We start from the raw sequence: 23,145 nt of genomic DNA, 5'->3' as shown, positions 1-23,145 counted from the left end.
ATCCGATCTATCCCTATATCCTGATTGCAAAGATCTAGACATTAACATACCATTTACAGATATAATAAGTAATCTAAAACAGCGTATGACTCTTCTTTGGGGAAGATATTGGTACAATTGTACAGAAGTTGAAAATAAGGCTCATTCGTATACTTTGTTAGATAATCCCGTTAATAGCACACCCTGGTTTTGTAAGTTTAAAAATAACGCTCACAGAAAGTTCTATACTACAATAACACGAATGCGTATTGGTCACTATCGATTGAATTTTCATCTTCATCGCAAAAAAATTGTCTCCTCTCCTTTTTGTGACCATTGTAATAAGCAACAAGATCAGTCTCTGGATCACATCTTTTTTGATTGTTCGTCCTTTGGCATACAGCGCCTTGTGCTGATGGATGAGCTACTGGAAATATATGGTGCACCCAATATAATCCCGCTCTCAGTAATAGATCTATTAAAGGACACATCAACTTATATGTCCTTGTATAAATTTGTATGTAGTACTGTAAATACATTGTAATTTGTAGATACATACGTTGTAAATTTGTTTATAATTATGTAAATACGTTATAACTTGTACATATACAACTAGTAATAGCATAGCGCAATTCGCGAACTAAACAGATAATGTAAATAGGTAGGTATTATTCTAAAAAGTTATGCAAATTACACTGGATTTGACTTTAAGAAAAGGGGAAAATTATTAGAGACTATATTACTGGATTTGGACTTACTAAAAGGAAAATATGGAAAATATTCTTTAGAGAATTATACATTAACGGAAATGGTAAAATAACTGATGACTTTAAGACTGGATTGGATTTGATGAAAGAAACTACTATAAATATTCGCTATCGAATATACATAATTGGAAAAGGAAAATGGAAATAATGTAAGATGAAATGAGAAAACTGGATTGGACTTTTTGTAAAACAAAATAGTGAAAATAATAAATACCAAAGAAATGAAAATACTAACGACAAGGCAGTAAGGCCCCTGGCTATAGCCTGTTCGAAAGAACGAATTAATATAAAAAAAAAAAAATGTATTTGTTTCAGATATAAAAAAAGAAAATAAAACTTGTTTCAATCTTTAGCACCGATCACTACCAATAAAATTAGAATACAAAATACTCTCAGCTTGGTGGTCTACTTTAACACGACATTGGCAAATTTGTGGTACACCTTCCACAGAAGCCACATTAGGAAAAATAGAATAGAAGTACCTAATAGTGATAATGTACATACATTAAAAGTGAGGAATGTACTTCAATAAAAACTGCACTGTAGAGGAATGCCACATATGCAGAAAGCTGTCTGCACCATGGTTGTCATATAATGTGCTTTCTGATACCCTGCCTCTAAGGTCTTAAAGATTTTTCACGTTTTTCTTATATATTATTTTTATGAATGTTATTCTTGTTTGAACTCTAGCTACTATGATTTCAATATATTTTTTTGTCTGGCATTGAATAAATGCCTGGATGGTTTATATTTATATAATATCAGTTCGGATATGTGCTGCTGCAATGAGGTTTTAGGACATTTCTGATTATTTTCCTTCAATAACTGAATAATTTTTTGATTTCAGAATATTTATTATCTCATAAAGAATACAAATTCAATTACTGAGATACTTAACTAACATGATACACATATTGAGCGGCAAATCATAGTGTTTATACTATATATAATTTAAGTCATTATATTTAAAGTTACAATAATTACACAGAGTTACAATAAATACTAATTAGGTAGATACATTAATAACAAAATTGGTGGGTATACATATAAAATAAATGTTTTCAGAAATGAATTTAATACCTACACTATTTTATTATTTGTTATAATGACAGCTATGAGGTTTTTGATATTTGTTTATTAAGGTGTCGTTCATAGTCATAGCCGGAAGCCGTCTAACAAAATAAGTTATGAGAAATCCTTCAAAATGTGGTGTTTTAATGTTTTTTTAAAAACATTTAATGATTGTAATTCTTTAATATCTTTTGGTAGGTTGTTATACAATTTTGCCCCTTCGTACATTTTATTTCTGGTTCCATATTTTGTTCTAGGTTTTATTAAGCAAATATTGAGGGCTTGTCTTGTTAGATATTTTTGAATGTTTATCCGTTTTGTGAATGTAATTTGAAAAAAAATTATTCTTATGAGAATACATGTGTTATATTTATATATTTGATTTAAATTCATTAATTTTGTTTCCCGATATATTTTAACAGTAGGAGTTAGATAGTTGTATCAAAACAAAGTTTTAATAATTTTATTTTGACTTATTTGTAAGCATTTTAAGTTAGTTTTTCCCGCCGTTCCCCAAATTTCTACTAAATATTCTATATGTGGCTTTATTATGGAATTATTATATATATTATATTAAATACCGCACCTTTTTTGGGAGGCTTTGGGCCATTCCATAAAGCGCTTCTGTTAGGGATGTAAGTTTGCTCCGTACACTTTCTATATGCGGCTTCCACTTTAGTTGAGGGTCAAGAATTAATCCCTAGTATTTCTCTTTGTTAATGTTGTTAATAACTTGAATGGGTTGTAATGACCAATTTCTTTATTTTTTGCAGCGAATATAATATAAATTGTTTTGCTTGTATTTATAGTTAATAAATTTGTTTGCAACCATTCATGTAGAAGATCAAGGTCATGTTGTGCTTTTTTTACTATTGTATTTATTGATTGACCCGTGTAGAATAGACTTGTGTCATCAGCGTATAATGTTATATCTCCTTGTAAACCGATTTCATGAATATCATTTATGTAAATTAAAAATAATAACGGTCCAATAATTGAACCTTGTGGAACGCCATAAGTTACTAATTGGGGACTGCTCTGGGTATCTCCTAATTTCTTTATTTGTTATCGATTCGAGAGGTATAACTGAAAGATTACATAGGCCGATCCAGTTATTCCTATGGATTTTAATTTAGTTAAAGTTTTTCAAGGCTAACAGTGTCAAACGCCTTTTTTAAATCGATGAATATACCAAGAATTATATGTTTCTGATCTATGCTGAGTTTCAATGATGTAATTAAATCCATTGCCGCAGTAAGAGTATTTGATTTAGGCCGGAAACCATATTGTTTTTTAAATAAGAAATTTTTTGATGAAAGGCACTCGCTTAAACGATTATGTAAAATTAATTCAAATATTTTTGATAATATGGGTAGTACTGATATTGGTCTGTATTTGTTCGGATTGGATTTACTTCCTGCCTTATGTAATGGACTCACTTTAGCTATTTTTAAAGAATCGGTGAAATGGCCGTCAGTAAAGCACTTATTTATACAATGAGTGAGACTTTCTACTATTACAGATTTTACGCATTTTATGGTTTTAGTTGTAATTTTGTCTGTACCAGAACTTGTGTTTGAGTCCAAATTATTTATTATTTTTTCTACCTCGTTTACAGTGGCAAGTTTCAGTTTACATAGGGCTGAGTCATTTTGTAAAATATTATCAGCTGTTAAAATCTGTTGAGTTGTATGATATTTTTGAGGAATTTGGCCGGCTAGCTCAGCTCCAATATTAGAAAAAAAAATATTAAAATATTCGCAAATATCTTTACTTTCTGTAATAGGGCCAGAAGGAGTATCTAGTTTTGCAGGTGTTATTAGGTGTTTTTTTTATTTTATTATGTGCTAAATGAAAAATTTCCACATCAAAACATATTTACCCTTAATGTCCACTCCCATATTATGGTCATTTTATTATATTTTATTAGCTCGACAGGCTTTATAGTTTCTTGACATTTTTTAATTTACAGTCACGGACGAGAAAAAAAAGACTGCGTGTCACCTTACAAAACAGTGAGAAACAAAGGACTCCGTGTCACTTTACATAGCAGTAAGGCACCAAAACAAGCCGATAAACGTGTAAATACATAGCCCCACGCATCCGCGTATTACACTAATACAAGCCGATCGGCCGCCATTATGAGATTTGCCATCGTCTGTGACAGATCCGTTTGCGTTGCAATAAAATATTTTAAAAGTGCCGTCGGGCGTTGTGCAAAAGTGTAAAAACAGTAATATAAAAGTATTTGTGGATATATGATTATTTAAGGTATACCCCCTACCATACTGGTATAACCGCACACACACTAACATACATACTTATAGTCCTAGAGTCCTTCTTTTTTTATTAATCCGGGCTTACAGTGCAATAAGAATCTTTTGGTATGTGCCCAAATTCAGAACTAACACTGCTATCTTAAACAGTTTCAATTTTTACGTTATACTTTTTGTTGTCATACTGTGGAATATGGATGATTGATTACCTGTTGAAAGAGATAAATATTGAATGTTAATTTATGATAATATTCCATGCATCTTTTCACTCAATTACATTTTTGAAATATCTAAATTACAATGTGAAACATAATTTTATATTATACAGATTTTTTACATTTTATAAAAGTTCTTGTAGATCGTTGTAACATTGATCGATGTTTTAATAATAGTATATTTTTTTAAATAAGTTATTGATAAGTAAACATTATAAGTATATAGGTACCTAAATTATGGGATTTAGATCTAACTATATACGAGCTTATATAGGCGTGTGATGATGAAGCTAAACAAGCTAATATATAGGTATTCCAGTTTTCAGACAAGAAATATTCCTAAAAATATTATCAGTTTGTGTGCCTTCTCGCGTAGTTGGACAAGGTGATAATGACGTCCTGTATCCAACGTTCAAGGTTCCAAAGGTAAATTACGGTTTACGATTTATGACGTATTAAACCAAACCAAATTTCGGTGGAAGTTTGCATGGTAATGTACATCACATATTTTTTTTAGTTTTATCATTCTCGTCTTTTGGAAGTTTCAGGGGGGGACAAATTTACTACTTTGGAAGTGTCTCGCGCAGACTAATGGTACTAGAAAAAAGGGAACCCCCAAAATTTATAATATCTTAATGCGGCTTACAGAATCCACCTACTTACCATACAGTATAGTTCTTATAGTTTCGTAACTATCATTCATTCCATAATTTGGCTCGACATTCTCTATACAGTGCCGAATTTTCAACTGGGTAATGCGTGGAATGCGCGTTTGTTGTCACAAATTAATCAGATCAATATCACTCTATTCAAAGAAATGACACTTCTGAATGAAAAAAGTTATATATATCATTTACCGCGACTTCGAAAAAAAAGGTTGAGCTTTAGAGAGAAGAAATTCAATATTTCTTGCCACTTCTTCTCTAATTTTCTTTGAATCAATATTTACAGCTTCATCGTTTCGCAAATTATATTTATGCAAATACGTGTAGCAAAAATACTCAAACGTCAAATTTATGTTCGGCAAAGCTCCTGTGATTCCGCTGATGTGGCATGACAATGTGGGCGGTTGTGATCACCTAACATGAGGTGACCGTAGGGGTGTTTGTGCTCTCTTCCATAAAAAAAGTTAGGCAGGTCCAATTACGTCCAATCACGAAAGAGGTCACTCGTTGAATCCAACTTGGATGGGCAGCGTTCGGGAAGTTTCGTGAAATCTTCTCGTGCCAAATACCACAGTGTCTGAAGACGAAGGTTTTCAACCAGTGTGTGTTGCCAGTGATGACAAGGAACGCAGACCTGGTCGCTAACTATGGACTTGATGAAAGAGCTCATAGTCGCTCAGAAGGCAATGGAGAGGGCTCTGCTCGATTCCCTGCGAGATTGAATCAAATGAGGAGATCCGTACAAGAATCGAAGTTACCCACACAGCCCAAATGATTGCGAAACTGAAATGGCAGTGGGCAGGGTACATAGTTCGACGGACAGATGGCCGTTGGGGGCAGTAAAGTTCTCGAATGGCTACCGCGTACCGGAAGACGCATTGTTGGTAGGCCTCCCTCAAGATGGATGGATGATCTGATCAAGATCGCCGGAATACGTACGGATGAAGGTATCGCAGGACCGATCATCGTGGAGATATTTGGGGGAGGCTTTTGTCCAGCAGTAAATATCCTCCGGCTGATATGATAATGATCAGATTAAAAATGACAATCTCCTAGGTTTATGCTTAAGTGACAGAAAACCATTTTTTATGAATGAACATGTCTCACAACCTCAAACCATCAATCAGAAATGTATTTATATGACATTTCTCGTAAAAACTAAATTTTTAAGAAATTAAAAACTCTATTGATCTATATTCTGTTCAAGAGTTAATTCTACAAAAAGATGTCAGGAAATATTTTATTATATGGAGTAGGTGGACAAACGATCGAAACCTGATCTCTGCAGCGCACTCTCTTGAAACACGAGTGGAGTCACAGGAGCGTAACCGGCCTTTAATCATGAAAGTGCTTATTTCAAGATTTCGTCAGGGAAACATTGCGTTAGGAAGTTCATACCAGTTGTATACGTGTAAGTTACTTAAAAACCGCACTAGTGAGGTATGCCACACATCTTGTAAGGCATGATACTGACAGGCGTGCATTTATTGTACAGGCAATTAGGCCGTGCCTACCTCGTTATAATAACCTAAATAAACATAGCACTAGTGCTAAAGCTCAGAATACAGAACAAAGCAGAAGCCGTCATCACGCTCAAAGTTGAGGCGGTGTAAACCACCCCAAGACGGCGAGATTCGTTAACTTGTCAATTAGTCAATGGCCGACGCGCGTATTGTTTGCATCTAGTTACCTTAGTCAGTTTTTATGTAATTTTACCCCAAAAGCGGTAATGATATGGTGCCTGGTCACACTACGCGGGTGGGGGGAGGGGAAATGTGATTGAACACTTCTGGTTTATTCTGTATTCTGAGTGTTAGAGTTTTGGTTCCGTTATATAACCAAACTTCTATTCCTAACGATACCAGACACCTACGGTAAGCAATCTTTGCATATTCCAAAGGTCAACTACGACTAGTTAGATCCAGAATGCCTACCTTGCTAGAACACCAATTTATGCTCCTTAGATAGTAGAACCTATTCGGCGACACAATTCAGGTAAAATAAATTTTAGGAACACTAGATGACAATGCGTTTCATTGTTCAACGTAATCCCAAGCGTTTAACCCGTTCACAGAAAAAGGTCAAGCAGCCTTATATAAATGGTTTATGCTGACAGTTCAGTGCACCAGACCTTAGAGAGGAGCGATACTTACTCCAAATTTGGTCGGACCTGAACTTGACAATACACTCTCTAAGAAACTTTAAACACGTCTCTCAAGATTGTAGGTACGGCAATTTAGAAAAACCTATTTATGATTTAAATAACAGATAAGCTTTGAATTGTTTACATGAATTGAAGAGCAAACAGTTGTGATATTCATCATCTTCGTAAAAAAACCATTGTTATCAACAACCACCAATTTTGTTATTTTTACAAAAACAAACTACCACTGCGACAATAGATCAAAGTTTGTAAGTCTTTGCATAACTCTCCTCTTGGCAGGCTTTTTCTTATCCTTTTCTTTATCAGATTCCTTTGCCATATCGTGTGGGGATTTTTCTTTTTTTGTCGGTTTCTTTTCTGTGTCTTGATTTTTTTTAATCTCACAGTCCATATCAAATGGACATTCATCAGCTCCATAGATGGGCATCATAATAACAGGAATGTAATTAGATCCACCAACATTCTGCAAGTAATTAAAAATCATCACAAATTATATGTGTCTATACGAATTAAATTCAATAATCGTAATAAAAATTCAAAAATAATGAAAAAATTAAAGTATTCTTGAGTGTATAAATGGATCACTTGCCTCGGATATACCTATTTAGTGTTTTGTTGTGGGTTTTTTAGGGTCACTCTCAGTGTACAATTATTTGCGGTTGGCATTACACATGAGGACTGTGCTTTGTATAACACAAGGGATTTTTTTATCTTTCACAGTTATTTTGTAAATTATTGTCTATGCACCGAAGACTCTTGAAACATTAAAATGTAGGTAAATGCCAAGAATTGTCAAACTAGTGGCTAGATACTGATATTATAGTCACATGTATTCTTCATGTGACCAATAACCACGCTTAGTAGCTGACTAGCAGCATCTATGTATTATTTTACTGGTTTTGTAATCTAAAGGATTTTGATTCGAAACGGTACTTGCCATCTTTTCTGAATTACACTGTCCACAATAACTTTGAGCGGCTGAAACTGCTCTAGACTTGACTAAATGTTGAACCACTGCTCTCAAACGTTCTTCGTCTAAACAATCCGGCTTACGGTTTTCCCACTGTCCAGCAGAATTCATCTGTACTAATACAGGCGCTGACATGTCTAAAGCATCAAATCCAGGTCTCTGTAAAGGACTTTAAAATTTATTTTGATAATAATAACTGTATTTTTGCAAAAGTCTTTTTTGTATACAACAAATTGTAATACTCACACATTGGCTAATTTTGAGATTAATTGTTTATCAGTCATATTCAGATCATTTATCGAAAATATTTTTAATAAATTTTAAAAACTTGTTTTTCTACTTCTGAATTTATTCTTCTGTCATTGATCGCGAAACAAATTTTGAAAGACAGATGCTATATTTCTTTTTTAATTGATAAGTAAAAAATCGCACAAATGAGTCAAAATAGGATTAGGTATTTTATGCCTTCAGAAAAGAGAATTTAAACACTACGTTTAGTGTGCCTTCAGTGTGCTTCAGCAGAGATGGACTTTCAGCGCTAGTTAATGGATATGCTAATTAATGTGGACTAGTGAGTGGCTTTATTGTATAAGATGTCGGTTAGATGGTTTTCTGCCTCGAACTGGTCTCACCACCCGTGTAGGTATCGAAATCGTAAGTACGTGCGGCGGCCTCTACAGAGTAGGCCAGCCAGTAGGGACTCACGCGCGACAACGAAACGAAAGAATATTGATTTAAAATTACGATAACATACCTATTTGTATTATAGAAAAACCTGAACTATTTTTATAACATGACCTTAAACTAGGTAGGTACAGTTATAGGAAAGAAGTCAACCCGAATGTAGTAAAAAGAGGTAAGTGTCACGCGATAGAAAGAGAGGCAACTAATAGGTGAATAAAAATGTAGGTAGCGCTGTGCGATCTGAATTACATCATATTGACTATTGTATGACCGCAAGAGACCCTATTTCTTTAATTGATTTTGGTATTATTATACATTTATACTTATGTCTCAAAATGACAAACCGACTGCGATGCCGCTCATTATTTTGGATTTTTTTAGAATCCTGAACAGCACCATCAGCCGATAGGTAGACTTCAGCTCATCTCGTCACTTTTACTCATTAAAATTAAACATCTCTATATATTTATACATATTATAAGGACGGCTGATAGCGGAACGGGAAGTGTGCTTAAAGACAAATGTAAGTTAGCACACCTTTCACCTTAGTCGTCCGAATCAAATCTGAACTGAATAAATGTTTTACATTGCTGCTCATTGACCAAGTATATTTTAAGCAACTGGAGTAAATGCCGCAATGTATAGATATAGCAGTCGAAGATTATTATGGTGTAATTTGTGACATTTTTACTTATTTCAAATTTATATTCTAATTGTTTAGAACATAAGACGGGCGTTCATTTAAGTACCTACCTTTGGTAGGTACACTAGTTTCATTTAATCTTTGGAATTAACCGGTTAATAACTGTCTTAAAATCACAAAATAACAGACACAAAGCGAATTCAGCCGTAAGTTTTAATTTTCTATCCCTACTTATTTCGCTCTTCTCTGATTCCGCACATAAATGAAACAACCGTGCAGTAACATAAATATTTTATTTTAGTATTACGTGTTTTCGTTGTCTTCACGGGTTGTCTTCGTTTGACATGCATCTAATTAGATCGATGTTTCGTGCAAAGCGCACGACTTATTCGCTCGATATGTCGCAACTGTTGCACTTGTCGCATGAGAAGTCGCACATGTGAATCGCGCAACGCACGCACTTCTACATCACTCGTATAACTCTTCTTGTACCGCCTTTTGCACGTCTCGGCTAAGAAATTTGGATATTAGGTATATATTTTTATAAACATGGATATAAAATATAATAAACACAAGTCACAATAATTATTTTTAACCTCAAGAATAATACCCAGTTGTACTCTTACGTGATCAGTTATCATATTAACCATAAGTAAACTGTTAATAGACCAGTACAGAAGCTTTTGAAAATGATAAAAAGTGAAAAAATAATAACAGTAACTAGGATGTAACCTTTTGGAAACGGAAGAGAATACAATATAAATGAAAGGAAAAATATATAACAGGTGATCTGAGGTTGTGAAGTGGAAAAGACCCCCCCCTTTTCCTCTTAGGGTATAATACGATTTTTCTCGATTTCCGGCAAAACTACAAGTCCTATGGAAAAAAGTTATATGGCAAAGTTGTAAGTAGCTTTTGGTTTAAAATTTCTTTCACATAACCACAAAAATTGTGAAATATTAAAAAAAATAAGTTTTTGGTTTTTTTATTTTTATCTTTAAATAAAAGTTTTAATGTCCCACATACACTGTAATTTATTTGAATTGAAATTTGTATTTTTTCACCTTATTTTGACTTTAATATCGAATCCCGTCAAAATCAGCCTCAAAAAATTGGTGTACTTTCTGTTTAGTGAAATCTCTACTTTCCAATGGTGTAAAAAATATAAATTACAATGGTAAATGTTCGGAAAATTCAAGCCCATCAAAAGGCACTTCATAAAGAATTCATACCTGTTTTTTCGTAACAGCACAAATAGGATGACAATTAATCAATAATAATGAAAAAAAAGGATAATATAACTAAGATAACTAGACCACACTAAGAAATTCGGCGCACGGCGAGCATTTGCTTCTAAAGTATACTGTAGGAACATCTGATTAACGTGTTCCATTTCTAAATAATAAAATATTCTAACACTTTTTTTTAATCTAATCCTAATTCAAGGTTTACCAGCCAGTATTTATTTATTGTTTCCAAAGAGTTGGCACTTCAATCTTACTGTTTATTGAAACGCCCATCGGTATTTGTTACCTCAGGAATTTTGATGGGCTTAGACGAAGAGTCAATATTCCGATCCAGTTGCAAGGATTCGGGTCACTATAGATCTGAAGTGCAGGTATATTTGTTTTACTTTTATAAAACGCATTTATTTTCTCAAAATTGATTCCTTTATAATTCTTTTTGATGTCATTTATAATATGCTAGATACTACTACCTCTACGGAAGCAAATGGCGCAAAATTTATGACCATTATTAATGCGATTGGAACTAAATATCAGCTTGAAGAAAATAACATAATATCGTAAATTATATCCCCATTTTTGAAGTAAGGAAAAATAGCTTCGTCCACCACAATAGTTAGTAGTCCATAAAGTTAATCTATCTTTTAAATGGAAATATAGATGCTTTTATACTTTTTTTATGAAAGAGAAGGATAAACGAGCGTACACCACCTGATGTTAAGCATTCACCGCCGCCAACATTATCTTTGATACACCAGAAGAATTACAGGACGTTCCAGAAATATACAGCTACATACTTAACAAAGATGCCGTCGACTTGATTCTAACACTTTCGGCATAACACAAAGAGCAACACTATATCGAGATATCTTAGAAAGTACCATTAGACTCACAATTACGCTTCAACTTTCGACTGCTATCTGCTTTCCTGAAAACAGCACAGAACTTTATATTGTGACGTAGTGCTTCATGAAGGGCACAAATAATCTAATGGAAAGTAGTCACCATCAAGTTATTATTTCTAATCATCCTTTTTATTTAGCATTTCAATAAAAAAGTAGACCTACTATAAAAAAAAATGCTACACTCAATTAACATTATTAAATAATAATAATAATAATAAATCTTTATTTGTTGCAAAAAAAATACAATTTTGCTTAAAATTACCCTCGACCCCCAAACTAGGACAGCCCGTGACATGGGGGTAAAATATCATTTTACTTAATTTAATTATTATTTACATATCAATTTACTATCATTGTGTATATATACATATTTGTTTGACTTGTTATTAATTATTATTTGTACGCCACAGCATGCGGGCAATGAATGGAGGACTTTTATTGTGATTTGTAACATCTTATGTATACCCATGACTACAAATAAACGATCTTATCTTATCTTAAAACGAATCGTAGCGATATCCAGTCCTGATTTTCTTGTTATAACACTGACATTTCAGAAACTAGAGTACTACACCTTCACCGGCAAGTTTAGAGAATATCAGTGTCACCTTCACGCTGCCGACTCCGCGCCTTTCACGCGTCTTCACTTTTGAGCACTCGGAAGTCATTGGCGCCATTTTGCACTACTCCACTTGTGCTAATTCTTTGATAACTTACATTCGCTTAGTCTTTTTTATGGAAAATAAGGATAAAAGAGCGTACGTGTCACATGGTGTTAAGTGATAACCGCCACCAACATTCTCTTGCAACAATAAGTCTCATTAATATCCATCGTTTACATATTATCCACATCAACACCCACCCAGTATATACAACCCACTACATCGCGTTATCTCGCAGATTAGATTAGATTGGTGTTTCCTTACACCCTTAGTGGATAGCCAGGTTCAAAGTTCAAGTCTCGCAGCCCGCAGGACACCCTCATGCCTGTACTGCTAACATCTTTGCTGAATCTTATCACGCGCCACACTCAATGGTGAAAAAAAAAATACTCCCAGTTATTGAGATGTCTCGAAAAACCTCACCACCATATTCTTACTTTCGTAACTTCTCAATTTGTTCCAAAACTATGCTAAAGAACTGAATTGAAGTAAGGAGTCTTAGGCATACTCCTGGTTTTCAAAAGGCTCATCAAAATTATGTTTAACTAGCATTAAGCTACTGACCGATATAAATTTAACAGGACGCGGACCAAATTATTTTGATTTGCCATTTAATTTGAATGTACTTTTGGCTGTTCTCATATAATTGTTCAGTATACGGTTCAAAAGTTCATTCAATACTGTCGAATATGCCATGGACCTTTGTTTCAGATATGTTAATGTTATGTCAATGATATTAAAGAATTAAATTTCATTGAGATATGTCTCAAAATTCCGCGAAGTTACAACTACGGGTTTTTGCTTTTTAAGCCTGTTACTTCAAGAGGGGAATATTTACGGAAACGGTAATATAAGCCTTTGAAATTGTTTATAAAGTAAGTCCCATGTCCTGTTTTACTTAAAATATACAGCTTGGCAGTCAAAAACGGTAATTAGTAATATACCTAATAATCTTGGTAGAATAGTCGCCATATACTAAATCACCTTTCTACAGTAATTGTGTTTCGAACGTAATTTAAATTCTGACCTCATACGAGTGCAGTGAGCTTGCGTGGCGACCGAGCGATAGTCAGCCATAAGCGATGTAGTGCTACACCTAGCTGATGACTTCGTTAATTTCTGCCTCCGCCGCTTACTGACCACTCCATGCCAGCGGTGAGTAAACTTCACCCTTAAAAATGGCAAGCTTATTGGCAATATTACATAAAAATAAATAAAAATAAACTGGGTAAAAAAAAAACAACTTCAAAAACTCAAGAGTATAAAATAACTTAATAGAGACTTAATTTAATACACCTCTTATGCAAATCTTAACCTTAAATTTTAATAAAATATTATTATTTTTATGTGCTACCTATGATATGACAGGGTTAAAGTCGGAGCTTGCTCTCTTGGGTTGTTTGGTTCTTGACGAAGCTACCCTGCTCAAAGTCACGCGTGCCGAGTGTAGGTACCTAGTGTGTAGGTACATTTGGCTTGGCACCGACTTCAAAACTATCAATACATACAAATAATAGTATTTTATCAAAATTAAAAAGTCGGTTAAAAGATATCACGTGCCACTGCACAAAAGTACGCGGTAGGTAATCATTTTAGGTCCCCTTTTGTTTCTTACTTTAAATTACGCTGTATAATTGAAATATTTTTTCTATTCTGTTTCTAACTAACTACAGATGGCATAATTATAATTGCATTCTATAATAAACATCGTTGTGGTATCCAGAACGAAATAACGAATCATGCGTATCCTATAACATGGTTCGTCAAGCTCACTAAAATGGAATAGGTTGCGGCGGGGTCGTGTGCCGGGTCGTCCTTCCATGTTTCAACTTGTGAACGGGTGCTGTTTATGGTGCCAGGTCGACCTGTATATTGTACCTATTTGTTGGATGCGATTACTAATTATCACAGTCATCACGACCATCATATTCACGAAGCATCCTTACACAAACGACGAATTCAAGCTCTAAAGATTGATGCATCCAATATAGGATAATTTATATTTATACAGTTTATTCTTTAGTACTTTTTACGACTATTTGATTTTTAAAACGCTTTTAACTTTGAACATGATTAAATTATTGGATGAAGCAACTTTATAATAAATAGTCTATTTGATTTAAAAGATTGGTCGTTGAGTTTCTTGTATATTCTTCTGACGAGCTCTTCTTTTTCTGAACATGAAGTAGATTCAGAAATTAAAATAACTTAAAAATTTATAGTGACGATTCGAAAGCGTTCAGTTTAAGACTAATTGAATAAAGTTTATTTTACTTTGAATTTAAAATTTCCCGCTACGGTATCGCCTTCTTGTGATTTATTATTTATTACTTATCGAGTTACAAGATATAAAAGCGGCAGAAATCGATAATTAGCATTGCTGCCAAAATAGTTTTGTAATATTCATTAAAAAAAAACTTAACCAAGGCGAGGTAAAAAAAAATATTTATTTAATAAAGTCGCCTCAAAATGTATCGTCATCATGATTAAAGCCAAAAAAAAATGCCTGAAACACTAAGGAACCAACCGTTTCATTGCGTTACATCTATAGCGAGGACGGCACACCCGAGGAGGACTGGCCGCTCGATGCGCCCCATAATTTACCACCTGGGGCTTGCTGGTCTCGTCTTTAAGAAGCTCACTAACGTTGAGCCTAATCATTGATTTATCTTTCGTTTCCTGTATAGTAAAAAAAACTTAAAGGAACACCCACTCTATGAAGATTATTTTTTATAGATGAAAAGGACAAACAAGCCTGGTACAGATCATGCCGCCTACACTCTCTTGCAACACCAGAGAAGACACTCGAGTGTCGCCAGCCATTAGTATCTCGAAAACAGCAGTGCAGATAGTTCTATTCAAGAATTCTATATTTACAGTAACCAGATATATAATGCAGCCAACGCAAGATAAACATATACCCACAAACCTGTAAGAAAACTGGCTCAATGGGCTGAATTTCCATGAGACCGAAAATTTTATACAATAAAACATCTTATCAAATATAAACAAATTATAATAACATATCTAAACACTATCACACCCTATTACACCCACACACACACACAAACACACACACACACCTTTGTTTGTAACTTGTAATACTATTATTAATTATTGTAATGTTTGGGACATAAAGTTATTAAAAAGTTACATTTTTTGTTTTATGCCTGTATTCTCCTGATGCGTCCATGGTTTCGAAGGCCGAGGTGAGATTGTCCGCAATTGTGGCGATAGTAGTGGCAGTATTAACGGAACTAGCAGTAGCAGCAGCGGCAGGAGTAACTGCTGTGGCTGGAGTAATTGTAGTGGTCGTTTCGTGAGATATACGCGGTGGTGGGACAGGAACCAGAAACAAGGGCTCGAGTGGTGGCCTACTAGTGAAAGAAGCCTTTGATGGCAGCAACCTGCAATACATATACACATAGCTATTTACTATGTTCATCTAAATCTATTTTGTAGCAACCTATATCTGACAGCACTTCTCAAAGTTCATCGATCAAAATCGATTATTAAGTGACATAACCTTTATAGCACATTACTTGAGCGGCCAGTGCAAGAGACAATGGTGGACAAAAGCGTAAATGTGCGCCGAGGAGATACACATTCGAAAGTCCACCAATGTCTAGTGGTGACTAAGGCCTGTATCTGAACAACTTATTATTTTTTAAAGTGATAACCTTCTAGGATTAATTACATAAATAAATTTTGAAAACAAAATTTATGAACAATGACTCGAACCCACGAGTGACGTGTTCCTGACAAATCTTGTTCAACTCTCAGGTTGTGTTTTCTGATAAAGTAGATCCTGTAGATGAAGCATCGTTCATAAATTACGTTTTCAAATGTTATTTGTGTAAGGCTTGTATTGTACTTTTTTAAAATAATTCGCATCTGATGAGGCCGGTACTTTTTGACAGTCTTCTTTTCGTGAAAATCTGAGGATGCAAAGTCCGGACCATATGGTGGATGCTTCAATGGGTGTAGTTTGACGTTATTAAGATGAAAGACTACACCCTCTTTTTTAAATTAAATTATTCTCAATTTCTTGCTTGAGTCTCTTCAGCTGTAGAGATTTTGCTTTCATTGAGTTTGTCTGGCAACACCATTTATTTTCCGGACTCTCAAATAGAATAAACTGATTTGCTGTCAAATTGTCCTTTATTTACAAAAAAGGAATGCAGCGGCAACAGGGCTACAAGAGCAGGCTGCATCTTTGATTTCAAAATTCCTGGCTTGAAACCTTGAGCCAATTTTGTGCAACTCTTACGGATGCTGTGTTAAGTCCATAAACATGTTTATATAATTTTTTTTTACGTATTTTTGTAATGAAACTTCAAAATGTACCGAATTTCTTCGTAAGGGTCACTTATTTCGGCGGACAGAAAAACAATTGAAAATAAGCGGGAAATATTTCCATTGGGAAGAAATTTAAAGGAAAACAAAAATCAAACAAATTGTACTACAACGCTTAACCTATAAAATACAAAGAAACCCTGCCTTAACTTAATATACCTAGGTTGTTTACCGGGAAGTATAATAATAATAATAATAATAAATCTTTTACTTATGGTAACAAGCACACATAATTTAGATTTTTACGTTGACAGCCGCATTAGTCTCTGGGACTGTGTGGCAGTCATCAGCGCTCAGACTCCAGACAATTTTGATTATGCTTATGCCTACAATAATAAATGTGTGTGTATATTTATGTGGGTTTACTCTCAGTGTATTTAGAAAGTTTGTTTTTACAGTCATTGTATGACAAAGGGTATAAATTAAGGATTTTGTTATAAATTAAGTATCATTCGAATTATTTTCGAACTTACGGCTCATAATCGCGTTGATCGTCTGGACCGATAGAGTGAGCTTCGAGTGTCGGTAGAGCGGTTTCCTGCGAGTGATGAAGACTCCTTATCAAGTTCGCTGTCACATCACCTATCTCCCATCTGTATCAGTTTATCATCAATCAAGTGATTCGGTTGTGCGGCCTTCGAATATATTAATTTCAGACACAAGGTGCCCTTACTGTTATAATAAATCATGCGTGATCTAAAGCAGATGCGTGTTGCTATTCACTTAAAGGCACGTAAGGCCCGTAAATGTAACAGAGAGAGCTATTACACCATTTACCATAGACTTACGATATAGTATTTGATAGAAGTAGTAAACACTCACGCACGATTGGCGTTAGCTTCTTAGAACTTAAAATAAAATTGGCCACGCATTCGTGTACAGGTAATTAGGTGTGCACTATACATATATATATATATATATATATATGTGTGTGTGTGTGTGTGTGTGTGTGTATGTGTGTGTAAAAATCTCCAAAAATATAAATATATACTGATTTACCTGGATGATTTTTTACCATTTTTATTAATATAAGACGAGATTTTAAGAATAATATAAGACTATTGAATTTAGGTTTAATGTCAATTACATAGCTACTACATTCTTAACAATTATTAATTTATTATATTTATTATAATTACAACAGGTATGAGTTTTTAAGTGATATCCCTTCTGGAATTAAACATACAAATTTGATTTTTAAAGGGTCCCAATATGGCATCGTGGCTGCCGTTAAATCCGTACTAAAACAATATTTGAGCTAATAGTTGAGGAGTTAATAGTAACGGCATGTGAATTTCACAAAGATGCATCTTGTGCAAAGGTGTCTACTTCCAAACATTTGATAACGTTAACCATAATAGCTGGATAAAGAAACAAAGAAAAAGTGCCAAAGTTTGAGAATCACTGGTATTTCTATAGTTACTTACAAAACAAGTTACAAGCAAAACGTTCCCTTACAATGCCCCGTGCAAGATTCTGTCAAACCCCAAAATTTTGAGAGGCATTGAAATTGTTCGTATCACTTGACTGTTGGGTGAAGATGTTAAGTCCCATTACATCAGTACTTTCAATAGCATCGGCGAACTTCAAGCAGAAAAACAAATAGTGCTTGGACAATTATATTTAAGTATTATCCTTAACCTAAATGAATAAAGATTTTATTTCATTTGACAATTCCGCTTCGCAGCAGAAAAGGTCACCTCTGTGGTATCCATTTAGCTAGAATTCCGCGCAAAGAAGCTTTCCTAGTGAAAAGAAAATAATCGTGTCGTACATACCGTTCTTATTAACAATAAATAAATATCTTTTGGGGAATATCTTAGATGGGAATGTGAAAATTATCTTTCAACCTATCAAGGAGTGTTGGGGATTTCAAAATAAAGTGAACAATTAGAATCAACTTGATTGATTTTTTATACTTCACTAGAAGGAAATGTGGAGGTAGTTAAGTAATGTGGACATATTGGATGAACAGAATCCACAGCACAAATTTTGGTTTGAGTTGAGAGTCGATGGAGTTGTTAGGAAAGGCTTATGTAGGCGTACATTTCAGGAATCTGTGATATACTGAAATGGGCCACTACAATCGCGCCCAGAAGAAGAGAACTTGTATGAAAGGGTATATGTAGTATCAATTTGAAAGTTAGATTGAGAAACAATAAGATAAGAGAGTTTGATGATGTAGAGAGGGTAGATGGAAGTAAAGAACATTGTCTGCGAAACTTTTGCATAACAAAGGTGGATGGAAATATTGGGAAAGGTCGTAATCTCTGCCTAACCTTTGGGGAGACAGCGTGATTATATGTATATATTTCTCTTAATCCGATCACTATTCTAAATATTGTATTGAACGACGTAAAAATAATCTTACCTGTTAGGTAAAGAATGGGATGGTTTCCAACGTCCGACGTTACTGTCTGTACAAAATAATAATCTCTATATAAAACTGTTGATGGGCAAACACTATATATCCAAATAATAATATTAATTGATATACTTTAGTCACCAAAATTCGTTAATCAGCCCAGGGAAAATCAGTAAGTGACCTTTGTAATATTACAGATGTCCTTGTTCAGAGGGTCAAACTTGTTTTTATATTTTTGTAAGTTACTAAAGCACCAGCATAAAAGAGAAAATAATAACGTTTTTATTTAGTTTCTAGATTTGTGAACAGAGGTTCAATGCTCCGACGGAATATTCTCGAAAAGCCCATTGATTATTCTATTAAATCTAAAGTATATGTAATATATTTGAATACAAATGTTTGATCACTTTTTTCCAAATAAAATACAACTTTCAATAATTCCATTTGATTGTTTATGGCATAATGAATCGTCATCTTTGTATTAGACATGTTGACAGTAGAGATTTATTTATATTAGATATTAGGCTTTCATTGAGTTCGTATGGCACCATCATATCCAGACTTTCTCAAATGGAATAAACTGGTTTGTTGTCAAATTGTATGCTGATAGTCGGCCCTATAACGCAGTAGAGTGGTTCTGCGTTATAAGGGTACTGCAGTATAACATCGTTTTTACAATTCGTAACAAATATTTCCAACTGTTTGCCTAGTTTTACTATTTTATTAAGGTTTTTAATACATAAATTTAATAAAATAATTTTGCCATGCCCGTGTTATAAGGGCGATTGTAATTGCGTAATATGACAACACGGTATAAGGGATATTACTGTATTAATATTTACAAAATAGAAATGTAGCCGCAACCGGGCTACAAGAGTGGGCTGCATCTTTGATATCAAAATTCCTGGCTCAAGCCAAGGTTTCAAAACCTTAAACCTATTTTGTGCTAGTCATGCGTGCATTGTGTTAAGTCCATAAACGATTTTCTGTTTTTAAAAATTGCACTTGTGGATGTAGGAAATTTTGTACATGGTAGAAAAATGAATCATTTATGGTCATAGACGATAATACACCTACCACTTAAGATTCAGTGCAGAAAATAAAAATAAATCAATCTGTAAATGTTTTATGATATAAAATCATACTCACAATGTATGTACGAAACCTTTGTAGAAATACCAGTTTCCTCGGTGATATTAAATGCTGATTTACTATCAACGTATGCTGCCACAATGCCCAAAGTATCAGCTTTCCTGCAAGACACAATGATTAGGCCACAATAATTTTAGGGCAGACCATTGCGTGTTTCCTACTGGCCTCCTAAGTGATTATCTGTTATGAATTAGGACTTAGGTATTCAGCTGTGGAGTCTTAGAAGCTTACTAGAATTAGTTACAAGCAATCCTTTATTGAAAATAACTCTTTAGAGCAAAAAGGAGACGAATTTTGTGGACGTATATTAAATTTTCATAAATGTACAATGGACAGTCATAATATTTATTTCTTTAAATTTTTCCTTGAGTGACTGACTATAACCAAGCTGAAATATAGCACAAACCGCATGATCCCACGGCAAAATACGTCATGATGCTGTGAAAATAACTAAAGCACACTAATCTAGCGTTGGCAACATTCGTGTACTCTTTACTCTTTCTAACGGCGTATGCAGCAGAGCTGTGTCTATCTGCTAGTTGGGCAATATGTGAACTCCACTGCAGCTTTTTATCTACCGTGCTATTCAAGAAGACTGTAGTGTCCGCAAGTTTCAATCTCTGGTCATTTATAAGTACGTTGGTTTGTATCACCGCATGTTTGGTGTAATAAGCCGTAAACACTTTGTTTTTTACTGTTTAATTGAAGATTATTCATCTCAAACCAACGCACTATCTTTGAGAGTGAATTATTTTCCTCGTCATATATATCTGAACGTCGCTTCACTTTAAAAATAAGTGAGGTATCATCAGCAAATAATACAATCTCATGGCCATCATCTACCATAAACGGTATATCGTTAATATTTATAAAAAACAAGTAAGGACCAACAATAGAATCCTGCGGAACAACAGGTTTACCCGAAGACCGTTTGCCGTTTACGTCGACTATCTGAACTCTTTCGCTTAAGTATGATTTAAGCTGATTAAGGGTTGTATTTTTACTAAAGATTCATGGTTGACACAGTCAAATGCTTTGGACAAATCACAAAAAATGCCTAGTGCATCTTGTGACTCTTCTTAGGCGTCTAAGATGTGTTCAATGAGCTTACACACCTGCATTAATTGTTGTCAAGCCCCTAGTGAAACCAAATTGATTATTATTCAAAAATGTACAAAAATGCATTTGTAAAATTGTATTAAAAACAGGCACCACTAAAATGGACTAATAATGGATCAAAAGAGCTGCCGATTTAAACAAAGTTATAGCTGTATTTTATGCGGTCAGGGAACTTATTTCTTTTTATTATAGATAAAGCTATAAGTGACATTAGCAATTAAATTTTATTTATTTATTATTTAGTCTTCTTCTACAATAAAGACTTACCCAATTGCTGACATGATCATTTTGAACTAAATTAAATGAAAATAAAAAATACTATTTTCGATTATTTGACTAAAATTTGACACGACTTAATAAAATATGAGTAGATCACAGATAAGAGTAATAATATTTGAAAAATATACTCAAAGAGAATTTAAACACTACGTTCAAATATACTGACTAATATATTTTTTTACTTGTTATCAAAAGGGTTAAAAGTGATATAAATTTCTATGTTGTTGACATAAGCCGTTTTCAATAACGTATCTCTAGTTACGGATATTGCTATCACCGTTTAATAACAAATTATCATCTATCCATAGTTATGTCTTTGTAGTTGTAGTGCAATGCTTTTTGTCGATAGGTTATTGAAATGTAAGAGTAAAAGGATAGATTTGTCTATCTCTAGTAAGTTAAACTAAGTATAGATAGGTTATTGAAAATGGCCGGAAGATGTTTTATACTGAAAGGTTGGCAAAGCGAAAGAGTCAGCATATGTATAATAAGATTGTGTTAGATCGAGATAGACAGACGGGACCGTTTCCGCACACGCTATCGGCGTGTAAGGGCCCGATGTCTGTTGTTAGCGAAACAATACTCGCTTATTTGGAAAGAAGAAGATTAAGTAGAAGTGGTTGGAAATGGTTAAGTATGCTATAGATAATTTAACTCACCCAAGAAAGAAAATCTAAAAATTACGCATTTCACACGTAAGTACGACTTCACATATTAAGCTGTTAAATGCAATAATTTGGAATTATTCCTTAGTGTTTAAATTCTCTTTGTTATTTCTAAAGTCTTACACATTAATACATAGGAAAAATAATCAAGTTTTATCACAGTAATACTCATATCATATGGATGCATAGAAATTCAAATAAAAATATAAACAAATATTAAAACGAATATTTGCGCTATTTTTAACCTACTTTTTGCTATTAAGGATTGATACTATCGATAAAATTTTATCGATATTTCCTATTACCAAGTATATTATAATTTAAATCATCTTATACAACTTCACTCTTTATATTTTATGGAATAATGTATTTTAGGTGTTTTATTATTATGTTTTCCTTTTTTTTCCGTACTGATCGTATAAATACTTATAATTTCCAACGAGGACTCATGCTTCCGGGTTCCAAACTATGTAAATCTAAATCTATTTGGTACTAGTGAACAAGGGCCGATTTGGTTGTGGCACACGTCGACCGTTACCGCCGTTCCGGATATATGTTAAATCAATAGTGAATAAAATATCTCGTTAAAACATACTAAACAAACGGCACTAAGTAAGCAAACTTGTCATGAAGATATTTATAGTATAATGTCGTTATTTTGATCGGTTCGATTGGCGGTTAAGTTCTACGTCTTGTCCCTATAAGACATAGAACTAAGACCGCCTATGGGCTCAATGTTTGTCTTATTTAAAGGCAAAGGTGTAGAGTAACTAATCTTATAAAAGGTGGCAAATAACTGTTTTATTTGTGATTGCCGAAGGGAGAATGTTTATTTTTTTTTTCAGTATTTTAGCATATCTGCGCGGTTTATTTTAAAATTGTGCGAAAACTACATTATTAAAGCACGAGTAAAGCCCAATTGGGTGCGGACGGTGGTCGGCATTGTGAGTGAAAAGTTTAACCC

At 33.9% G+C, this 23,145-nt stretch overlaps 2 protein-coding genes across 2 annotated transcripts; both read right to left on the bottom strand.

The window, feature by feature from the left end:
• Positions 1 to 7,313: 7,313 nt before the first annotated feature.
• LOC126979096 (uncharacterized) lies at positions 7,314 to 8,486 on the bottom strand. The gene is made up of 3 exons (XM_050828310.1): positions 8,354 to 8,486; positions 8,075 to 8,276; positions 7,314 to 7,600 (listed from the first exon to the last, which is right to left on the bottom strand). Exons 1-3 carry the CDS (start codon positions 8,389 to 8,391, stop codon positions 7,358 to 7,360), a joined length of 483 nt encoding a protein of 160 aa, XP_050684267.1. The 5' UTR covers positions 8,392 to 8,486; the 3' UTR covers positions 7,314 to 7,357.
• A 1,224-nt stretch (positions 8,487 to 9,710) lies between these two features.
• LOC126979073 (uncharacterized) lies at positions 9,711 to 21,617 on the bottom strand. Its single transcript, XM_050828264.1, has 9 exons — positions 21,505 to 21,617; positions 20,116 to 20,219; positions 18,973 to 19,018; positions 17,075 to 17,194; positions 15,400 to 15,652; positions 14,773 to 14,924; positions 13,273 to 13,416; positions 11,572 to 11,606; positions 9,711 to 9,945 (listed from the first exon to the last, which is right to left on the bottom strand). Exons 1-9 carry the CDS (start codon positions 21,522 to 21,524, stop codon positions 9,785 to 9,787), a joined length of 1,035 nt encoding a protein of 344 aa, XP_050684221.1. The 5' UTR covers positions 21,525 to 21,617; the 3' UTR covers positions 9,711 to 9,784.
• Between the last annotated feature and the right edge of the window lie 1,528 nt (positions 21,618 to 23,145).

This window comes from Leptidea sinapis, chromosome Z, assembly GCF_905404315.1.
Source record: "Leptidea sinapis chromosome Z, ilLepSina1.1, whole genome shotgun sequence".
Taxonomy (NCBI): Eukaryota; Metazoa; Arthropoda; class Insecta; order Lepidoptera; family Pieridae; genus Leptidea; species Leptidea sinapis.
Note: the sequence above shows the minus strand (reverse complement) of the source record. Positions and strands in the feature narration are given on the sequence as shown.

Coding starts and splice junctions, on each gene's coding strand:
- LOC126979096 (XM_050828310.1), bottom strand. CDS start 8,391: ATGACTGATAAACAATTAATCTCAAAATTAGCCAATGT. Junction 8,277..8,353: donor ATCTCAAAATTAGCCAATGT/GTGAGTATTACA, acceptor TAAATTTTAAAG/TCCTTTACAGAGACCTGGAT. Junction 7,601..8,074: donor AGTGTAATTCAGAAAAGATG/GCAAGTACCGTT, acceptor AATTACTTGCAG/AATGTTGGTGGATCTAATTA.
- LOC126979073 (XM_050828264.1), bottom strand. CDS start 21,524: ATGATCATGTCAGCAATTGG. Junction 19,019..20,115: donor AAAGGTTTCGTACATACATT/GTGAGTATGATT, acceptor TATTTTGTACAG/ACAGTAACGTCGGACGTTGG. Junction 15,653..17,074: donor GATCAACGCGATTATGAGCC/GTAAGTTCGAAA, acceptor TATGTATTGCAG/GTTGCTGCCATCAAAGGCTT.